Source organism: Microtus oregoni, unplaced genomic scaffold (assembly GCF_018167655.1).
Source record: "Microtus oregoni isolate MIOR12 unplaced genomic scaffold, Mior012 000024F_ref0000369, whole genome shotgun sequence".
NCBI lineage: Eukaryota > Metazoa > Chordata > Mammalia > Rodentia > Cricetidae > Microtus > Microtus oregoni.
In genome coordinates, this window is record NW_024543083.1 from 9,612,738 (window position 1) to 9,631,683 (window position 18,946).

At 44.2% G+C, this 18,946-nt stretch overlaps 1 protein-coding gene and 1 long non-coding RNA gene across 2 annotated transcripts; one reads left to right on the forward strand and one right to left on the reverse strand.

Moving 5' to 3' along the window:
• Positions 1 to 841: 841 nt before the first annotated feature.
• On the reverse strand, positions 842 to 3,611 carry LOC121462306. The gene is made up of 3 exons (XR_005976297.1): positions 3,524 to 3,611; positions 2,870 to 2,970; positions 842 to 933 (listed from the first exon to the last, which is right to left on the reverse strand). It is a non-coding gene; the product is annotated as an uncharacterized LOC121462306 (long non-coding RNA).
• Ido1 (indoleamine 2,3-dioxygenase 1) lies at positions 2,658 to 14,633 on the forward strand. Its single transcript, XM_041673828.1, has 10 exons — positions 2,658 to 2,786; positions 5,703 to 5,798; positions 5,915 to 6,034; positions 8,343 to 8,461; positions 9,163 to 9,177; positions 10,441 to 10,540; positions 11,283 to 11,400; positions 12,400 to 12,451; positions 12,856 to 12,998; positions 13,998 to 14,633. Exons 1-10 carry the CDS (start codon positions 2,688 to 2,690, stop codon positions 14,351 to 14,353), a joined length of 1,218 nt encoding a protein of 405 aa, XP_041529762.1. The 5' UTR covers positions 2,658 to 2,687; the 3' UTR covers positions 14,354 to 14,633.
• The last annotated feature ends 4,313 nt before the right edge of the window (positions 14,634 to 18,946 follow it).

Sequence of the window (18,946 nt, forward strand, 5' to 3'; positions counted from 1 at the left end):
TGGTCTCGAACTCACAGAGATCCACCTGCCTCTGCCTCCCGAGTGCTGGGACTAAAGGCGTGCGCCACCACCGCCCGGCCCTGAGACTAAATTTTCATGGGGAAGAATTGGCCTGCTATAAACTTGTACCAAAAATGTTGTGCCAAATAATCTTTCAAATATTAGAATATCAGCAGATTTTGGTGTTTCAATTATTTTAAATTCTTCTTGCATATGTATCCTAGATTCTTCTGTTTTTTAAACTTAGAATCACTTTATTTAAAAAATAAACATATTTTAAGGATAATAACAATGCTAGGAAGGAAGCAGGATGTATTTCAGAGCCTCGTGTATTAAGAAGGAATAAGTTTAGCCTTGCATAACCTTGGATAACTTTTCCCACAGATCTTTTATTTTGATTCATTAGTTAGCTAATTGCCTTATTATATAGCACCATCTGGCTTTGAACTCTTGATGTACTCTTCATAATCTAGCCTGAGTTCTGAGTATGTGCTGCCAAGCCCAGCGGATTCCCTTTTAGGTCTTTGTATCTGGTGTCAGTGACAGCCACAGTGCACTAGACAATGGGATTTTCCCATGGGGGTGTTGATAAAGAAACTGGAAATGAATTGTATAGCTAAAGGTCTAAACAGAAAATCAACAGCAATGGAGAAACACCCAAGTTATCAAACGGGTGACATTAATAAGGAAGGCAGAGTCATACATGACTCACCTGCAGGAAGCTATAGAGCCAAGGTTCCCAACCTCTCTGGTGAGAACCTCAAGAGGAAGAAGAGAGTCTGTGGGAGAGCATGGAATTGTGGTGCTCTCCAGAAATCAGACATCAGCAGCTCTCAGCAGGGGGACGAGGAGTCAAGGCAAACAGCCGAGGACATGGAAATCAAGAAGACGGGATTGGTACAATACAGTTCAGATGTACGAAATGGGCAGCACCTGGAGGATGTGGCACAAAAGAGAAGCGAGCAAATAAGTGTGCGACGTCATAAGCATGTGTGTGATGTCATAGGCATGCGTGCGACATCACAGACATGTGTGACGTCATGGGCGGGCATGTCATCATAAGCATGTGCGTGACATCAAAGATGGGGTGGAGGCACCTGGGCAAGCAGGGTAACAAAGACACTTCACCAGCCGTGGCCCTTTAGAACTACTCCTGAGATATTTTTCTTTTTCCAAGCCAGAATTTCTAGAACTTTGTTCTGGGTTTAGACTAATAAATGTTCCAATTGTCAATACTGTGTTAGAATCTTTCTTTCTGGTAGAAATGATAGGACTCCATGTCAAAAACCTTACTTTGTGTCCTACCTTGAAGATATAATATGACTTCATGACCCCACCCTGACCATGGTTCCAAATGAACCACCCTCATGAAGCATTTAGTTTACACCACCATTGTATTCTCTTTGCTGTGTTATTTTTGGTTTCGATTTTCCCGAATTTTTTTTTAATGAGAACATATTCTTGTAAAAGCCATCTGTTCAGAGAAAAGCCATCACACGATAATGATGTCAGACTGTTCTAGAATGTTCCAGAGCCACAGCTCATTAACTCATTTCCTAGATCATCTGATGGCCTGCATGATAAGCCTCCATTGTCTTTAATGTACTATACAAGGTTTTGCTTTTTTTTTTCCTGATCATCAAAAAGGACAATGTGGTTTCTTCTTTTGGTTCAGTATTTCACAAGAACAAGCAATGACTCTACAGACTGAGGTCCTGCCTTAAAAATTAAAAATAAAAAAACACAAATCAAAAAACCATTGCATCAAAGTGGACTTAAGCCTTTATCACACAGAGTTCTCGGTTTTGTATTATGGGAAACATTTTCCATTATTTGAACCTCTGCTTTAGTTTTGAACATATGAGAAAAATCCCCAGATGTGCAGAGCTGTTGGCAAATGAAATGACTCACTAGCCATGTGAAGGAGACTGCCCTCCACTAGGTTTGGCACAGACAGACATCAAGGTGAGATACCCAGAAGGGAGGTCTGTGTGCGGATCTGCTCAGGCCATCAAATGCTCCTGCTCTCTGCAGCTCTGAAGAGGCTGGCTAACCTTTGTCTCCCAGGTTGGCTTTCAGGGCTACTGAGACTTGACACTGACATTTTTAAAGACCTATGGGAGCTTATATAAAAGCCAATAACAGATAACTGTGGTAGTTAGGACCATAGCTGTCATGATATTCTTTATTTTAGACTCAAATTTGGAAAGGTTCTCTAAAGTCAAACGCTCCCTCCTGGTCACCTGTCTCCAGGCTTCCTTTCATTTCAGTTGTGCCATCGTGGCTTGAACTCCCAATTCCCCTACGGGGGTAGCAGTGACTACCTAAGTCCCTGATGGGGTGGAGGTATGTCCAAGGCTGCGGCCTCTGTATGTCCTCCGTCACCATACTGTGTACTGGAAACCCAGGGATATCACATAGCCAACTGTTAATGTCCTTGAGGAATAAATCTGATAAGGAATACAAATGTTTAGTTTCTTCATATGATGAATAGAGATGCTTTGTGATTTTATTATTTACCGAATTGCAAATACATAAAATAGAAAATGAAACTGTCCCAAGGGGAAGCCACTTCTCCCGGCCCTGCCCTGCCTGCGTATCAGCTGTGGGGATTGTCCTAACATTTATAAAGACAAGCTTCCTTCAGTCCCTTCAGTGGCCAAGAGGGTTCAGTGAAGTAGACAGCAATGGCACACAGTGAAACATCTCCTATGGAAGGTTCTAAGAGGACCCTTGAAGAATACCACATAAACGAAGTTGTGGGCTTTGCTCTGCCACATCCACTGGTAAGAGATATAAGTGAAAACTCTGCTTTAGCCTCATTATTTATCTTGACAGAAGAATGTCTGAATAAGCAACTATGCCTCACCTTCTCCTGAACGAATGCCGGAGCTAGGGTACAAATAAGCGAGCCTCCTTGCTCTTCATGGTTTGTTCTTCCAACCTCATTCGTGTGTGCTCCTTACTCTCCTAAGGTTGAAATGGGAGGAGAGAAGTCTTTTAGCTTTATAAGGCAACAGCGCTTGCAGAGGGAAGTGGGTTTCTAACAACCACCTTTTCAAAGGCAACAGTCAAATGGCCCGAGTCGTGGGAATTTCCCTCTTTTGAATTATATCAAATGTATAAAGTCTGTGTTCCTCACTAATTTCGATAAACGGGATGACATATCAAGTAACTTTTATTTGGTATTAATAATGCTTGTCGTTTGCATAATTCAAAGGAGGGTCTAAACTGCATTGACTGTGCTTTTGCGCAAGATTTAGCCTCGAAGTGCAATGTGTGTGGAGTCGGGGAGTGGAGGGGATACTCATCTTAAAACACCACACATCTCAAGCAGGTACCGTGGTGCACAAAACCAGCACCCGGGAAGCAGAGGCAGGAGAATTGCCTCAAATTCGGGGTCAGACCATCTCAAATTAACAAACCCAAGAACTTACTGAACAAACAGAAACCATGTCACTAAATTGAATTGTAAAGAATGCCACGCATATCAGTTTATCAACAGCAATTTATGAGAACTTACGGATAATAGGATGGAGGCAATATAGTCCTATAGAGGTGGCCGCCGCTCACCTAGTCCCGCTAAGAACCGGAGTAAACTGCCACGGTTTGAGCTTGAGTGACACTGGGTTGGACTCAGCCAGGAAGAGCCCGGAGCCAGGAACGTACGCGTCTTAGGGTCAGTGGGTTAGAGACTGAGATAAGATATGGAAAACCAAAGCGGTTCCCGGGTTAGCGAAGAATTTGGAACCTTGCAGAGTTAAGGGTGTACCAGCTTTCCCCGTCTGGGGCTTTCTGGCTTATGCGCCCTGCACGCTCAGGCGGAGCACCCCGCAACTCTCATCCAATTCGCTGGCTTGCTGCCTCGAGGGCGGTACTAAGGTCTAGCGCGTATCCCCAGGCTCTCCCTGCCTGTGGGCACCACGCCTGGTACCCATGCCCTGGAGGCTGCATCCTCGGGTACCCTGGCGTACCTAGTGCTGAGGTCTCCTCGTACCGGGTCCCTATGTGAGTATTGGCCACCTCGGGGGCTAGCGCAGTGGTTCTCAACCTTCCTAATGCTGCAACCCTTCAACAGTTCCGCATGTAGTGGCGATTCCCAACCTTAAAATCATTGTCGCTGCTACTTCATAACTGATACTTTGCTACTGTTAAATCTCTGTGTTTTTTTCGATAGGTTTAGGCAACGCTTGTGAAAGGGTCTATCGATCCCTGAAGGGGTCGCGCCAGAAACTGTGGTGTAGCTGGAAGCTACAGGTTTCCAGGGAAGGAGTAACCAGGTCTGCGTGTGGGTGTGGTTCAGAGTTCCCGAGTTCTTTGGGGACTTTGCCTGTATCTCTGTAGAACTCACTGGCGATGTGTGATTGTAAACGAGATTTAGGAGATATCTTTATTTGAATTTAAATGAATTTTTCATTTGAGGGTGGGGGCGAAAATAGCTTGTGGTGGAGGAAGTAGACAACACGCCTACAGCAGCCCCTCCCCACCATTGGCTTTACTTTCCAGGCTTTCTCCTACCCGTGACAGCCTAGGTGCCCCCCCCCCCCCCCCCCCGCCATCTCACAGTATGAGCACAGCGTGTCTCAGAGGAGTGTGAGTGCCCGTCAATCGTTTCCTTTAAGTGATGAGGTGACCGTTCTGGATTACATAAAGAAAACAATTATTTGAGGTTGCTGAGATTTATGGTGGGAACAAATCTGTCGGAAATTGTGCCGGGAATTCGTAGGTTAGGAAGATGGTTCACTCGGTGGCATGCATGCACAAGAACATAAATTAAAACAAAACGAAACAAAACACAACAAACAAACCGTTGAGGTGGTGTATTCTTGAAATCCCAATGGGTCCCTAGGGCTTATTGGCCAGCCAGCCTAGCCTAGCCTAAAGGGTGTGCTCCAGGACAGAGGCGCCCAGTCTCAAAAGTGAGGTGAACGACACACCTAAGGCTGTCTTCTCACCCCACACATACACACACACACTCACATACACACATATACAGACATGCACACACATGCATACACACACATGTGCATACACAGACTCTGTCCTAGTTCTGCTGCCCTACCTCAGACTGCAAAAGTTAGAGCCACAGGGTCCTGACTGCTGCCTACTTAGGATGGATCAGGCCCTAAATGCCCGGTAATGCCAGGCCCTGCAAGAGCTAAATTAGAACCACAATGCAGTTTTGATTCTTCTAATTGGAAATGCTTGTTTGAGCTACAAATAAATTATATACAAAACAAATAGCAGATAGATATTTAAATGTGCGAGAGACCACTTCTTGGGCCATTGTGGAATATGAGTAATATATACGTGGAACTGAGTGTGGTGCCTAACTTACTGGTGACTTTCACGCCATTTCATTTTCCTTCCATTCAAAGAATATACCTGAGGAGGAAGTATCAGAAAATAAGGGACGCAGTGTGAAATGGTATCACCCATGGATTCATGGAGAGGAGACTGGTGTAGGATGCAGTAACGAGGAAGGTTTGGGGAGAATCTTGAACTGGGTATAGAAAAGTGTGAATGGAAGAGAGGAGCATGGGCCTCTGCCTGTGCACTGGTCCGGTGGCAACACCTGCCTGGTGTTTGTTGGGGACACCAGTGGAGCCACGGGCAAGCTAGACCATCCACAGGAGAGCCTGTGCTACTTTAAGTGACCTCCATGAGCAATTGCAACAAGCTGGTCTTGTTTTCCTTTCAAGGAGGAACTGCCCCCTGCGTTCGAGGGCTGGCTCCGCATTGCTAGAAGTCTTCCTAAACTGATCGAGAATGGGCAACTTAGAGAAGAAGTTGAGAAGGTTTGCAAACCCGTATTACCGTCTTTCTGTGTAGTTTCTTCACATTTTAACCTTGGTTTTAAAACCCACAGTATTCCCAGGATTGATGTTAGCCAAATGTCTCCATCTGTTCTCAGCTGCCAACACTCAGCATTGACGAGCTGAACGGGCACAGGTTGCAGCGCCTGGCACATTTGGCTCTGGGGTACATCACCATGGCATATGTGTGGAACCGAGGAGATGACGATATTCGGAAGGTTTGGAGATTTTTGTGTGGGGGGGGTATTTCTCATATTGGATTTTTATTAACATGAAAATTAGTTCCAGCTTTTATTAAGTGTAAAAACTTTTGAGAACTTGGAGGATAACTCAATGGCAGAGATCCTGCCTGGCATATGGAAAGTCCTAGGTTTGAAACCTAGAGTTGCAAAAAGTTAAATATTAGAAGTATATTATTATCATTACTATTGGTGATGCCGAGGAGTTGGTGCTTCCCAAGTGAGACACTAGGGTTGAGCCCAGGGCCTTGTGTGTGTTAGGTTCCATGGGGCTACAATTTAGAAGTTTGCATGAAGAGACCATCATGGTCTTAGCATCATTAAACAACAACAACAAACCCCACAAAACATGTTTATTAGACTCAGTAGGGAAGTCAGAATTATGACAGAAAGATAAAGTGAAGCTCATTTTAATTTATCACAACTTTGTCCAGCTCTTAAATCCTGGCAATAAAACTATACAACAGCTTATTGTAAAGAAGGGGTTTGTTTCAAAGCAAAAATAAGTGAGCAAAATCTAAGTCGGGATTCTGCCTTTCTTCTCATCCGCAAAGTTAGCTGTAATAGCAAAGTGTTAGGACGCTCCCTTTGCTTTCCCAAGTCAGCTCAAATTATTTTACTAAATGCTTCACTGTTTCCCTCTGGTCCTGTGTCTGTAAACCTCTGATGAAGAAAATGAGTTTCCATTTGAAACATGTATGACTAGTTGCAGCTGACTAGTTCACGTGTATGACTAGTTCACATGTATGACCAGTTCACATGTATGACTAGTTCACATGTATGATGAGTTCACAGCATGTGTAGGTGCAATCTGATAAACAGTGGTTCTGATATTGCTCTCTTGGTTAGATCCACCCCCAACATGAATCTGAAGCCATGATTTCTCCAAACCGTGGCATCAGCTGTGTGTTATGACGCAGACTTTATACCGCTAGAATGTCTGCACCCCGGTGGCCTTTGGGTCCCTCACCTTCTCCCTTTGTTACATATGCTCACCCTAGCTATGACTCACTCTGACCGTGATTACTTTAATCACTGTATGGGAGCATCTAGTTCTAAATCAAATGATGTTAAGCCAGACAGGTTCAGAACACAGTGCTAGCTGTATAGTTAATAAAACCACTGGGATTACTCAGCTTGGACACCAGGGAACTAAGGGGGATGCACTACTCACCCATAGGGAAAGGAAGATTTCTTCACCAATGATACTTCATAAAGCACCTTCCAGGAGAGAAAGAAGTATCTATTTCAGCTCATAGCTTCAGAGGCTTCAGTCCGGAGTCACTTGGCCTCGTGTGGTGGGAGCACCATCTCATGGTGACCAGAGACTGGAGGCAGAGACTTCTGTGCCGTAGACTTCCTAATGTTCCCCTGATAGTCCACCAGGGACTGCTGCCTAGAAGACCTTTCTACCCACAGTTAGGGCACATCTTCCTGGCTTAGCTAATCTTCGGAAACACCCTCTGAGAGATGTCCAGACTACCATGCTGTACGAACCTATTCAGCTCTCATCAGCATCAAGTTAAAAATCGAGATTAACAGTCACAACTAGCCAGTTAAAAGGAATGCTAACCACACAGCTTGCGGGTTGTTGCGTTGTTTTGTGCATGGGGCACAGTCTGACCGTGTAAGCACAGGCATATATGGAACTCATTCTGTATCCTGGGCCGGCCTCAAACTCTCAATTCTGCATCATCCTTCCAAGTTGTGGGATAGCATGTCTGCATCTGTATGCCTGGCACCAGTGCCAAGTATAAAGAAGTTTATTGAAAACAGAATAAACATATAATACACACACACACACACACACACACACAGAGAGAGAGAGAGAGAGAGAGACAGAGAGACAGAGACAGAGACAGAGAGACAGAGAGAGAGAGGTCTGTCCACAGCCCTTTGCTTATGCTTCTCGCATGAACCACATCCCTTGTCCTTAACAAAGCCAAGAAATCCAGGGGCAGCTACATTTTCCTTCTTTTGCTGCCACTAGCCTACATGGTGTCTCACGGGACGGATGGGTGAAGGACAGAGTGAAAATAACCCAGGGTCATTAGAAAATCAAACCTTCGGGCTCCTTATCTTTTCTTCCTTCCTGTGCCCAAATTACGTCCGCAACAACCTGCATCCCAAACACGAACACCGAACCATTGCCAGGGTTACCTTATGAAATGTGGGAGAGAAAATTCTTCCAAGTGCTGTCTGCGCTCCGGGACAAGTTTGAACGGTGCAAAGAGAAGAGAAGGTAAGGTGTTTCAGCTGCTAAAGATGAGCAGTGTGTTTCAATCAGGTGCTGCCCAGGAATATCGCTGTTCCCTACTGCCAACTCTCAGACAAGCTGGGGCTGCCTCCGATTCTGTCCTATGCAGACTGCGTCCTGGCAAATTGGAAGAAGAAGGACCCCAATGGGTATGTAACTAGGAACAGAACAGGGCTTGGAATGCATGCCATTAATTCAGGATATTTATTCCTTAATTTGGGGTGGCACAGCTTCTGTTGTTGGTTATGGCGTCTTAGACTGTGGTGTCTGTAACTATGAATGTGTTATATGATCATGAGAGGTATCTGGATACAGTCAGGAAAATCCAGAGAGCCTTCATGTTCAGTGTGACTATTGTGGCCACGCCTCAAACAGGCACCACCCAAAGGCAGCTTCTCTTCATTCGGTTCCTTCCTCGGTACCAAGAGAATACACTCTAAATAGTGCTTATTGATTTGGGGTCTAGCAAGGTGACCCAGCAGGCACAGGTACTTGCACAGCCTTGATTGTCCAAGTTTAATCTCTGGGACCCAAGTAAAGGAAGCAAAGAATTGACTCCCACAAAAATGTCCTGTGACCATTACATTTGCACCATGACACATGTACTCCCATGTCATAGTTGGGGTTCACCACAGCATAAGGAACTGTGTTAAAGGGTCTCAGCATTAGGATAGTTGAGAACCACTGGTAAGTGATCTTGAGAAACATAGAAAATATGTTTTTCCTTCATTAAACCTGTGTCTCAACACTACTGGATCATAGTGGATGAACCAATATTCAAATTCACCTGGTTTTGCTGTTTTCTTTCCCTCTTCCAATTGGCGCATTGTTTTGTGGCTGCTCTTCTAAGGCCCATGACCTATGAGTAAGTATTTGGTTCTTATTCTATTTCAAGAATTACTTGCCATCTCAAGTGAGTGTAGGTTTATGGGGGATATTTCACATGATTGGATTTAAGAAGAAAGTAATTAGAATGATTATTTAAAAGGCAAATAATGCAGCCCTTAATTGTATCTATTAATATGACTCTATCTATTTGATATTGTAGCTACAGAGCCTTGAAAAGCTGCTATTTTTAAATCTACATGCATGAAATTAATATGAGCAGATACAAAAAGTAGATGCATCTATGTGCCTGTCACCCCCATGACCTTTGCGACTAGAAGTAGTTAATAATATCACCTAATAACCTATCTCTACGCTTTTGATCTATGTACTAAACTTGTAAAAGTTGGGAAACTAAGCCATATGACACAAGTGTAATCTCACCTAGATGAAGTTAGAAATACATTTATTAAAAAAATAAAATGCTATAAGCACTGCTCAACAGAAGACAGAAGGGGGAATCCGGAAGATGGGGCTAGTGTTTATAGCCTAAGACATAGTGACGATGGTCAAGGTCTTTGGAGTCACAAACATTTTGATGCATTATTGGAACAGGAGGCCTCTAGCTTGCACCACCATAAATAATAGCTGGGGGGAAGGGGGGAAAATGAATGGTCCCATAGGCCTTTATTGGTGATGGCCAAGAGTTTAAACAGTATCTTTAAGTTAAGATCTTTTTAAAGCAGGATCTCACAGCAGACAAGCAGTGGTGTGGCCAAGCTCTAGGATCCAGAAATCTAAACACTTCAAAACTCCTAGATACACAGATTCCGAAGCCAGAGTTGCGATAATACCAAAACTTCAGTAGAAAAGAAAAATAGAATCCAGCCAGTCTTCTCTGTGTGTGATGGGGTTGGAGCAGTGGGGGTGGGGTGGTAAGTGGGCAGGGCTTACTAGAACTTGAACTCAGGGCTTTGGGCATATACTTATTACAATATGCATGCCTGTACAATCTATGGAAACAGACCTACTATGGGGTTTCTAGATCCATGTTCTGGAGTTAAATTCCAAGTGTGAGCATGGCCTTAATTCCACATGATCTTTAGGTAGTGCACCCAATGTACCTGACTTTAGGATTTTTAAGGTGGAGTAGAGAGAGCAGGACATAGCATACAACACTCTGGCACAATTATTTTTGAAATAAAAAAAAACTTAGAAATAAAGATGTTGGGAAAATATGTTGCTCTACAAATTTGCCGTTCATTTCCCTGAATGCTTTGCCAACCGTGACTCGTTTTCTCAGGAACATGGACATTCTGTTCTCCTTTCCTGGTGGAGACTGTGGCAAGGGCTTTTTCCTCGTCTCTCTATTGGTGGAAATCGCGGCTTCTTCTGCCATCCAAGTATGTCTGCTCTTCCTTAGCCGTTTCCTTCCCTTTCACGCAAGCAGAGCAACCACATAGCAACTAAATCCCAGTAGCATGGCTGACTTTACGCTGGTCATAAAATTGAAGGAAAATACATCCTTTGCTAAAGAAGAAATATTTTTATTTTGTACATCTCCCTGAAATATAAAATCTAGGGGCCATGCATTTAGAATCAAATTTGAAATTTCATCAAGAAATAAAAATCTCCAAAAGAATTTGTCGTTAGTATACAGTGATGTGAATGCAATTGTTCTGACTGGAAAAAGAAACCCAGAGTCCTGGAGAGATGGTTCAGTGGATTGACATGCTTGCTGTGAAAGCATGTCACCTGAATCTGGTCTCCTGGATCCACAGGTAAAAGCTGGGCATGTTGGGATGTACTTGTGAGGCTCAGAGGTGGTGATAGGAAGACCACTGGAGCTCTCTGACCAGCCAGTCAGCCTAATTAGTGAACTCTGAGACAAGGAGCAGTCCTGTCTCTTAAGCAGTGGAACAGCTGCTAGGGAATCCTTGGACGTTAACCTCGGGCCTCCACATTCACGCCAGCACACGCACATGCACCCTCAGAAGTCTACAAATTCATATGCATCCATGTACACACAAGAAGGCGGAACGGAAACGGAAACTTAATTTACTGAGTTAGACACCATTTGTCCTGTGCCTATGTTTGCCGCTAGAGCTTACAGACCTTTAATTGTTAAACTTTTTTTTTTTTTAGGCAGTCCCCACTGTATGCAGTGCAGTACAGCATCAAGACCAGAAAGCACTGGAAAAGGCATTTAGAGATATAGCTAAGAGTCTGGATGACGCCAAGACATATTTCCAGAGGATGCGCGGTAAGTACCGCCGGCGGTGCATATTCTGAGCTCACAGCCCTATGTGTCTGGTGTTTGGAGCAAAGAGTTTTGAAAAGGAAATGCAAGGTACCCATTACGGAGTGCCTATCCGTCTCCCTGCCTCAGGACACTTCTGTGGAGAAGATCTCGCTGTGTCCTTTTTCAGGAAAGGAAATGTAAAGTCAGAGAGATAAGGTTGAGCCACTGGTAGTAAACAAGGAACCCAGAATTCCAAAGCAGGGTCTTTTTTAACACAGAGGATCTTCCACGAAGACACCTGTTGAACGCAAAGGCGATTTAAGTGTTGGAAAAACCCAGACTCCAGTCTGAATTCACTCTGCTTCTTCACAGAGTCACTCTGGGGTAACAGAGAAAAGAACTGCTTCAAAATTAAAGTAGAAAAAGTAGAAACCCTATAAAACCCTCAAGTACAAAGGAGTACTTGCGGCAGGAAATCTGCCTTCCTGGCCTGGTTTAACAAGTGGGATTTTGTTTGTGAGTTTGAAGCTGCTGCTGATTGTCTGTTGAGGGAGAAAGCCCTTCTAATCAAATGTTAGTAAGTTTTAGGAAGACCAGTGGGGCTACTGCGCGCGGTGCGGGGGTATGTGCCTGTGAGTATGTGTATATGCTGCTGGTTATGGTACCCAGAGCTCACAGATGCTATGAAAGCACACTCCCACTGAGTTGCATGCCCAGTCCTGGTTTGTTTTTGCAAGCATTGCACCTGCTGGGTCGGGAAGCACACAGAGTGGTGCCGGGCAATGCTGACCGTTTAATCTGGATGGCGTTGTCTTGGAGGTGAGGCTCGTTGGTCCCTTAGCAGGGTACAGGCGAGTGATGAGTAGGTTTCTCCAGGAGAGGACAGAGGAGAGGAATGCTTCCCCGGGAGGCCCTGGGTCTGCCTGATGCCTCTACTGTAAGCTGATGGTTATTTATGGTTTGTTGAGTTGGTTGCATACCGCTCATGCTGCTTGGTTAAATACTTGCATCTTTTCACAGATTTTGTGGATCCAAACCAGTTTTTCAATGTTCTGCGCATATATTTGTCTGGGTACGTAGTCTGTGGTTTGAGTTTATTTTTTCCACTCATGTACAGACCAGACCAGATCCCAGTTGCTGTCCTCTACTATTCTTTGGATTGAAATAATGATCCGTATGCTCACACCCACCTCCACGTTGTCTAGGAAGCACAGGCTGTGTTTTTTGGTGACTCTTGGCCAGGGAGTCCCTGGAACAGGGGTGGGAAAATGATTCAGAGCAAAAAGAGAGAATGATCTGAGCTAGGGTGAAATAACGTTCCACTCAGAAAGTGTTTCAAACTTCCTCCGAACTATTATCTCTATTATTTTCATGAACAAAAATGGGTGACCAAGGGTATATGGGAGAATCACCGCTAGAGTAAGATCTTCCATCTGGCAATTAATTCAAAGGACTTTTCCTTTCTTTTTGGTCTAGCTGGAAAAACAACCCCAAGCTGCCAGAGGGTCTGCTGTATGAGGGGGTCTGGGACACCCCAAAAATGTATTCAGGGGGCAGCGCAGGCCAGAGCAGCATCTTTCAGTGCCTCGACATCCTTCTGGGAATAAAGCATGAAGAAGGTAGGTGGAAACGATAGTATGTATTTTCTTTTCTACTAACGGGACTTGATGCAGGTTAACGATCTTCCCCAGCAGCTTCTCTCTGGAATGTATCTGGTACCTTCAGGACTCTCATTCCCTTTCCCAGATGAGCCAAAGCTCAAATTCAGGTTCATCATTCTCTGAGTGTTGACACACAGCCATCGCCAGGGTCGAACGCTAGAAAATGAGACACATCTGTGAGCAGAAGCTGGGAGGCAGGGACCTCAGTGACAGGAAAGGGCTGATACTGCCCTGGTGTGCAACATCCCGCAGCCTGGCAGCCCAGAGTGAGAGGCTTGCACCCTCTGACTGCGTTTACTAAATGCTTTCTAGGGTCCTCAAGGGAGAGAGAAAAATCCTCCCACTGTCGTGTTTTCATAAGCTTAGGAGACATGGAGGAGGAGAGCACCGTGCTAGGTGAAAACTTAAGACACATGTTCAAAAAGATTGCTTGAACCCTTCGGTTAGGCGTTATGATCCACTAAGAGCAGACCGTACATTCCCTTTCTGTGCATCAGCCTCTTGCAGGGATCCAGTATGACGGAAAAGCAAGAAGGCAAGAGCCAGGTGTGACGCTGCCCCTCTAGAATCCCAGCACTCAGGATGCTGAAGCACAAGTGTTGCAAATTCAAAGCCATTCTGAGCTACAGAGTGAGATCCTGTCCAGTAGGAACCAAATAAAGCAAGGAGAGAGGGAGTCATGGAGAGGGAGAGGAGAGAAGGGGAGCCAAAAGGGAAGGAAGGCAGAGCAACCACAGGCAGAAGATCCTGTTAGGAGCGTTTTGCTTATTCTGTCTTCAGGACTAATAGGAGTCTTGCATAATAGCCCATGTTAGCAGCAAGTAGCAAGTCATTTGCGGTGGGCGTCCTTCAATTCCTCTACAGTGGCTTTAGATAATGCTCACACAGCCTGCCTGGCCTTGCACTCCGCTGTCTCCTTTCTCCCCAACAACCTCACCTGTCTTCATTTTACCATAGGAACTCCCGCAGAATTCCTCCAGGAGATGAGAGAGTACATGCCTCCAGCCCACCACAACTTCCTTCGCTCCTTAGAGTCAGGTACCTCAGTCCGTGACTTTGTCAAGTCAAGAGGCAATGAAGACGTGCAGAAAGCATATAATGAATGTGTGAACGGCCTGCTCTCTCTGAGAAGATTCCACCTCGGTATAGTAAAAACATACATTATTGATCCTTCGAAGAGGCAACATGGAGGCGACTCCCAGTCAAAGGAACCCTCAGAAAACAGAGGGACTGGGGGTACTGACCTCATGAGTTTTCTGAAGAGTGTGAAGGACGCAACCAAGGAAGTCCTTCTGAACAGCCCTTCAGTGTAGCAAGGTTGCATTTGATCAGTGCATAGGGATCTGCATATGCCCTGCCGTAGCTCATTAGATCAGCTCCAGAGAGGATGAGTACAGAATGATTTACCAGGAAGGCACTGTAGGGATTTCAAAATCATCTCTACATCTCCCTGGAGAAGAATAGCAAAAGCAAATTATTTAATAATATTTTAAAATGATCTAAGAAATATTATAAATTATATTGTTGATTGGGGGTGTAACAATGAAACCCAGTAAATAAAAATTATTGTAAAGTGAATAAATCTTGTGTCATTTGTAGCTGTAACTCAAGATCCCTCAGAATGACTTTTACTTCCTGAGTCCTGTACTTTCAAAATGTTACTATTGCACGTGTCCATTGTCACCTTGTCATTATTTATTAATGTATTCTCATTACACAGGAAGCTGAGGCTGCCGGCTACCATTTGCCAGTCTTAGCAAACATCTCTGGAATGAATATATATATATAATGAACTGAGATGGGATCACCTTTTGTGATGGTTTGGATGATGAATGCCCCCCATGCGTTCACACCGAGCAAGCTGAACACTTGCTCTCTGTTTTGGTGGCACAATTTGGGGGTAGTCACGGCCTCTAGGAGGTACAGCCTTACTGCAGGAAGTGGACTCTGAAGGGTTTTAGGCTTCTCTAAACAGTTCACGTTCTCTGCTGCCATGTGGCTCAGTGCGTGAGCAGCCAGCTTCCTGCTTCACTTGCCTGCTGTAGCACCTTCCCAATTCCTCCGCACATCCCTTTTGGAACCACAATCCACAATGAACTATTTTTTCCATAACTGGCTTCGGGTCATGGTATTTCATCACAGAAACAGGAAATTTGCTAATAAGTCTTCGTAATACGATTTTCTTCTGAAAGACGGGGTTACTGGCATTCATACTCTGACATGAGGTAATTTCATAATGGGATCCTTGATGAGTCAAGAGGAATTGAGATGGGGACACCGTACTTCTAATCCCAGCATTCATGTGGCTGGCTAACACCGGAGGATCATGGAAGTTCAAGGGAAGATGGCATTACATAATAAGTTCCAGGCCAGCCTGTATCAAAAAACACAAAGTAAATAAGTAAATAAATACAAACTAATTGCCACCTGATCCAGATGTAATAGCACACACCTGCAATCCCAGCATATAGGAGATCCTGGAAGTCCAAGGCCTAATGAGCTACTCAGTGAATTCCAACCAGCCTAGGCTACAGAGTGAGACCTTGTTTAAAACAAAACTAAAACTAAAATGAGAAAACCCATAAGTTCTGAGTCAAACTTCTCTTTTAAAAATGACTGAGTCGGTTTTATCCCAGGCTTTTTCAGACCCAGGCCAGCTGGCCTTGGTGAGTTCCTGATAGAACATCCCCATTGTCTCAGTGTGTGGGTGCACCCCTTCACGGTCCTGAGTTCCTTGCTCATGCTCTCTCTCCTTCTGCTCCTGATTTGGACCTTGAGATTTCTGACCGGCGCAATGGCAATGGGTTTTTGATCCTACTGCACGTACTGGCTTTGTGGGAGCCTAGGCAGTTTGGATGCTCGCCTTACTAGACCTGGATGGAGGTGGGTGGTCCTTGGACTTCCCACAGGGCAGGGAACCCTGATTGCTCTTTGGGCTGACGAGGGAGGGGGACTTGATTTGGGGAGGGGGAGAGAAATGGGAGGCGGTGGCGGGGAAGAGACAGAAATCTTTAATAAATAAATAAATAAAATGACAGAGTTGGTGCCCAGAAGGATGGCATTACCTACTTGGGGCCACACAATTACAAAAGAGAAGACATTTAGTTTCTCAACTAAACTCATTGTTGTTTCTTCTTTACTTAGAATATGCTAGAAAGAAAGCAACTTGGGGAAGTGGGAAGTGAAGGAATTTCAGTGATCAGAAATCATAGGAGAGACAAATTTGTAAGCAGAAACCAAGTATGTAACAAAGGATGGGGAAGCCCAGCAATGGTCCCACTGGCAAGGACTTAGCAACCTCTTTAAATGTGTGAAGACTTCATTTCTGAAGAAATAAAACACAACACACCATTTCAAATGAGTGCAGACAGGTAGATGCCAGCAAGGCGAGGCAATCATGAACTTTAGTGATGGTCCTCTGATATAGCATGTCCTTGTGGCATCAAGTAGAATCTGGCTCACGGCAAAGGTTTACAAGTACAATTACCTGTCCCTATGTGGTGGCATGTGTTTTCTTTTTCCTCTTGTTGACCTTTCCATAGTGAACACACATGGATTTAGAATGAGAAAGTGTGTATGTCTGTAGACCTATATCCTAAGCACCTGTATGTCTATATATGTGTATGTAAATCTTGAGATAGAATCAAAAAGATTATCTTTAGACCTTAACGTGCTACAGAATTTCAAAACTAAGATCTGGTGATTGATATATAGGTTTCATCCTAAATACTGGTTGGCTTTGAGATCCTAAGTGTGTCACTTTATATTTCTGTCATAAGAATACAATACTACTTTGGGAACACATGATAAAACAAAACCAAGACCTTCAGGGCACAAGAAAGACAAAAGTAAGAAACCAGGGTCTCAATACACCCTTCAAAGGCCTGATCTCTGGTGATCTATCTTCCTTCCACAGACCCCAGAGGTTCCTTCATCAATCAATAGCACCATAAAACGAGCTTGCATCAAAGGGCCTTTTCAAGGCATGTAAGATAACACAGTTGAACATACACAGAACCCCAACATCTCAAGGATAGAGGCAGAAGGACCAGGGATTCAAGACCAGCCTTTCTCACACACAGAATTCAAAGCCATCTTGGGCTAAATGAGATCCTTTTTCAAAATAAACAAACCAACAAAATGTAAAAGGAAAAATCAATAGGCAAGGTAAATCATAAAAGCAGTAAATGTATTTTAACTCATGGGAAAGCTGTGTGGGGCAGCAGTACGGGATAGGGGGCCTTTTGCTTTGATTGGAAGTTGGGATAAGTTTCCTGTGGTAGACAGTGTTGGTTGAATTAATGGTTTCAGCCAATCTGCAAGATTTCTAGGGTGAAAGAAAAAATACACAAGTCCTCAGATGAGCTAAGGAGTCAGTATAGAAGAGTGGCTTCCATAAATAATGGTAAGATTGTTTGGCATGCAGAATCTTTTGGTAAAGCAATGCTTCTACAGAAAGTGTTTATGGGGACAGTCCATAGCCAGTCCTTCCCTATGCCTGTCACTTCCGAATGCTTCATCTGTATCAGTTTCCCCATGGTTCCCAATGAGCTACAAAAGGACTTTCCCAGTTGCCTTTTCCCTTAAGGAAAATGCTTCAGAGAGGCCAGTACTTCCAAAAGCTCGGAGTCTAGAATTATCAGACCATTGCATGGTAATGCCCACTGTGCTGAAAGAGAAATGAGGAAACGCTGGCCATCTGGGCTTTTGCCAATCCCAGGGCTGGTTATATGGCTCTTTGTTTTGGGTCTTGTCTACCATCTACAAAGCACAGAAATCAAATATGGATGCTTCATTTAAGAGTTCCCCCAAGTTCCCAACTCATACATGATTTTTTAAAAATATATCCTAGTAATAGAACAGTAAAGGTTAGGATAAAGGCCTATTTTCTATCCATCACCATGAGGAACTATGGGTTAACAGTTTCAAAAAGGGAACTCAGAGCCAAGTTCCTGACCTAGCAAGGTTCCCTGTGCACCTAGGGAGCTAAGTCTATGGAATGCAGAGACCTGGTGATGAACTTCACACAAGAAGTGAAGGGTTTGCAGTTGGAAGCCTGCAAAGCAAGGAGTCATTGCTGGTGTCTATAGAAGTTTAAATAATCCTGTCAGTAGGATAGCTAGGTGAACTGTAACCGTGTAGCTAGTCCAACCTAAGGTGACAATACATCTGTCTTGGAATTGTGCGACTATTTGGAAGATAGCAAGCACACACAGCTAGTATTGGAAATTTGTCACCAGGGAGGAGGGAACAGAGAATTGTGTACAGGACAGAGTGAAGCATTCTCTAAAATGGAGCTTAACATTCCCTCCACCAGGCGATCATAACAATCTTTGGTATTAGGGAAGAACGGAGTCCTAGTGAGGTGAACCTACAAGTGTTATCCGGTAAATGTACAACTGGCAGATTTATTGGACCATCCACGGGAAGTGTATCCGTACACTCCACCTGCAGAAGCCACTTTGCAGAGCTACAGGCCCAGCTGTCCTTTGGATCAGTCCCTTTCCATTCCACAGAAATCTAGTGAAATCCTGCATTTCTCGCTTCTATAGTATCCCAGCAGAGTATAAACCTGACTTCCTGTAGGGCAACTGGATGTCTTCCTCCACACCATGAAGCCATGGTGTGAAAAGGATTCAATCAAGCCTTTGTTCTTATAGCCAAACTCTACATAAAATAGTCCCCCACAAACTTTCCTTATGGACAGTACTGACTGATAGGAAAGGAGCCTCACACAGGAGGTAATATGTCTGCCCTAACAACAGATTCAGGAAAGTGAAATCTACTAGCCCTTTGCTCTTCCCTAACAAATTACTAATATTTTGTACACCCTTCACCTTGGTTTTAACTAACACAAGATCACAGCTCAAGAGATTGTTTATACAGGGAAAAGGGCAGAATCACTA